This window comes from Pseudomyrmex gracilis, unplaced genomic scaffold (assembly GCF_002006095.1).
Source record: "Pseudomyrmex gracilis isolate BER0280 unplaced genomic scaffold, ASM200609v1 scaffold_748, whole genome shotgun sequence".
In the NCBI taxonomy this organism is placed as follows: Eukaryota; Metazoa; Arthropoda; class Insecta; order Hymenoptera; family Formicidae; genus Pseudomyrmex; species Pseudomyrmex gracilis.
Genome location: NW_018021332.1, coordinates 1 through 2,012, shown reverse-complemented (window position 1 = coordinate 2,012; position 2,012 = coordinate 1). Strand labels below are relative to the sequence as shown.

The 2,012-nt window shown below is 35.7% G+C and overlaps 1 protein-coding gene across 2 annotated transcripts in view; it reads right to left on the bottom strand.

Annotated features, from left to right (window-relative positions):
• The window catches only part of LOC109861419 (GATA zinc finger domain-containing protein 10-like), a 4,929-nt gene extending 4,101 nt beyond the window's left edge, over nt 1-828 (bottom strand). The window contains exon 1 of one of the 2 annotated variants that reach the window (XM_020441058.1): nt 478-828. In XM_020441058.1, coding sequence (XP_020296647.1) covers nt 478-573 — 96 coding nt within the window. In that variant the 5' untranslated portion in view covers nt 574-828. The remainder of the gene's footprint in view (nt 1-477) is intronic. The other variant, XM_020441059.1, reaches the window with a different exon arrangement.
• Between the last annotated feature and the right edge of the window lie 1,184 nt (nt 829-2,012).

Sequence of the window (2,012 nt, the reverse complement as noted above, 5' to 3'; positions counted from 1 at the left end):
TATATATATACATATATAAAATATAAATAAACATGAAATTAATAAAATTGTTGTTTACAGTGGCCTCTTTTAATTGTATGCATATTTAAAAAACAAATTATCCAATTAGACAAAACTGCAACCTTAAAGTTGTAAGATCTGTCAGACTCTGCATGTATATATTCTGCTTTAAAATAAAATAAGAGATTGTCTATTTTCTAAGGTTAATAATAGCCAATAGGAACTTTCATAATAACAGTGGCGATAGCAACATACATCGGCCTACTTAATCACAAACTATTCTCGATTGGCAATTTAACAATGCAATGCATAAACTTGAAAATACATGATGATAAATTTTTTTTACTCTCATCGACGAGCTGGCGAGCGATGATAAAATCAACAAAATACCTGAACTGTGCGGCCACAACTGCACGTGATTTTTCAAAAAATTTTCTTCCAGAAGGATGTATTTGTTTTTCGGAATCTTCAACTTACCTGAGTCTCCTTTGTCGCGTTTAGTTCTTCACAAGAGTCCGAAAGATCGGAACCGCACGATTGATCAGATCTTCGACGTCGACGTATGTCCGACATGTTTTATTCGAGACGAAAGATAGATATATAGTTTTCTGTGTCCGTTACTTCGTGCTTGTCAGCGTAAAATATCAGCGGATGTTTCACGAATAATTAAAAATGCGTCGGGATACTTTTCTCACTTGACGCGAATCAACGACTAGATTCGACTGCGTGTTATCGAAAACTGAAACGAGCAGGAGCAGTGAATCGACTTTGTAACAATCTGAAAGACACCTTGTAGCAATAACGCAAAATCTTCAAGCAGAGAAAAACCTGAGAGCGGCCAGGCCCATAAGAGTTTTTGGAATCGCTTTTCCGCCCCGTAAGCTAGCGCATGTCCATAGGTGGTGCACATTGGCAACTACGTAGCGATGTCCACGAGCAACTTGTCGATACGTACGCTATGTACGTGGACATGGTTCTATTCCGTGCTATGTGCATGATTCCAAGCGTCGAGAAAGATCAAGCAGCCGGCCAGCACCAAAGTGGTGGGGGAACGCACACAAGCGAAACCGCCGTCGTTCGTGTGCGCTCGTGGAAGAGTGCAGACATATTATGTTCCGTCTCCCTTTCACCAAGCCGAGTATAAGGCGAGACACAAGGCATGTTTACGTTGCACGCTTGTTGCGTATGACAACGTGAAATGCTTTCTCAAGATTTGTAGTCTTGAAAAAAGTTCATAAAAGTTCATTCTTGATGTGGTTTATTATTGATATAATAATTATTATCAATAATAAAACATCAAAATGCATTATATATTTTTATTAATTATTAATACGAGTTAACTGTGTCATAATTTAAAAGTTTTTTTTATAGAATATTGAGGAACATTTACCACACATATAATATACTATCTATCTATCTATATGTATATTCTATTATTAGTGTTCATTTTTATTTATTTTTATTTTATAAATTACAAAAAGAATCTACATTTTATAAATGCAATTAATAATAAAATATTTAAGTAATTCATATTATATAATTTACTTACTGCGTAAGTAAATTATTGTAAGATTATCTAGCTGTGTTTTTCAAAATACAGCTGATCTTGGGGTCGCGTGAGCCGCGTTTATAAACATGTTTGTTAGCCGATGATCGCGTGGCCCAATCGCTTTTCGACAGGTATTTGTGAGAGCGGGATACAGCGCTCACGTGCGAGCCTTCCTGGAGAGCGATAACGTTTTTCTTCACAGAGCATTTCCGAGAAACCAGCTGTTAAGAAGTTAGCGTTGTCGCCTGACCTACGTAGGGAGATCGTTTTCCGATATCGCGCCTTTGTATAAGATAAATGTCCCAATGGACGCTTAAGAAGTTAGTATAATTGACGAAAACATTTTTTTATAACTTCAGACTTATATACCTTATATTTATATAAAAATTAAACGGCAGAATGTAAGTTTTCATAAAAAAGAATAAAAAGCAAGTTTATAATGGACAAAAATGTAAAACTATTT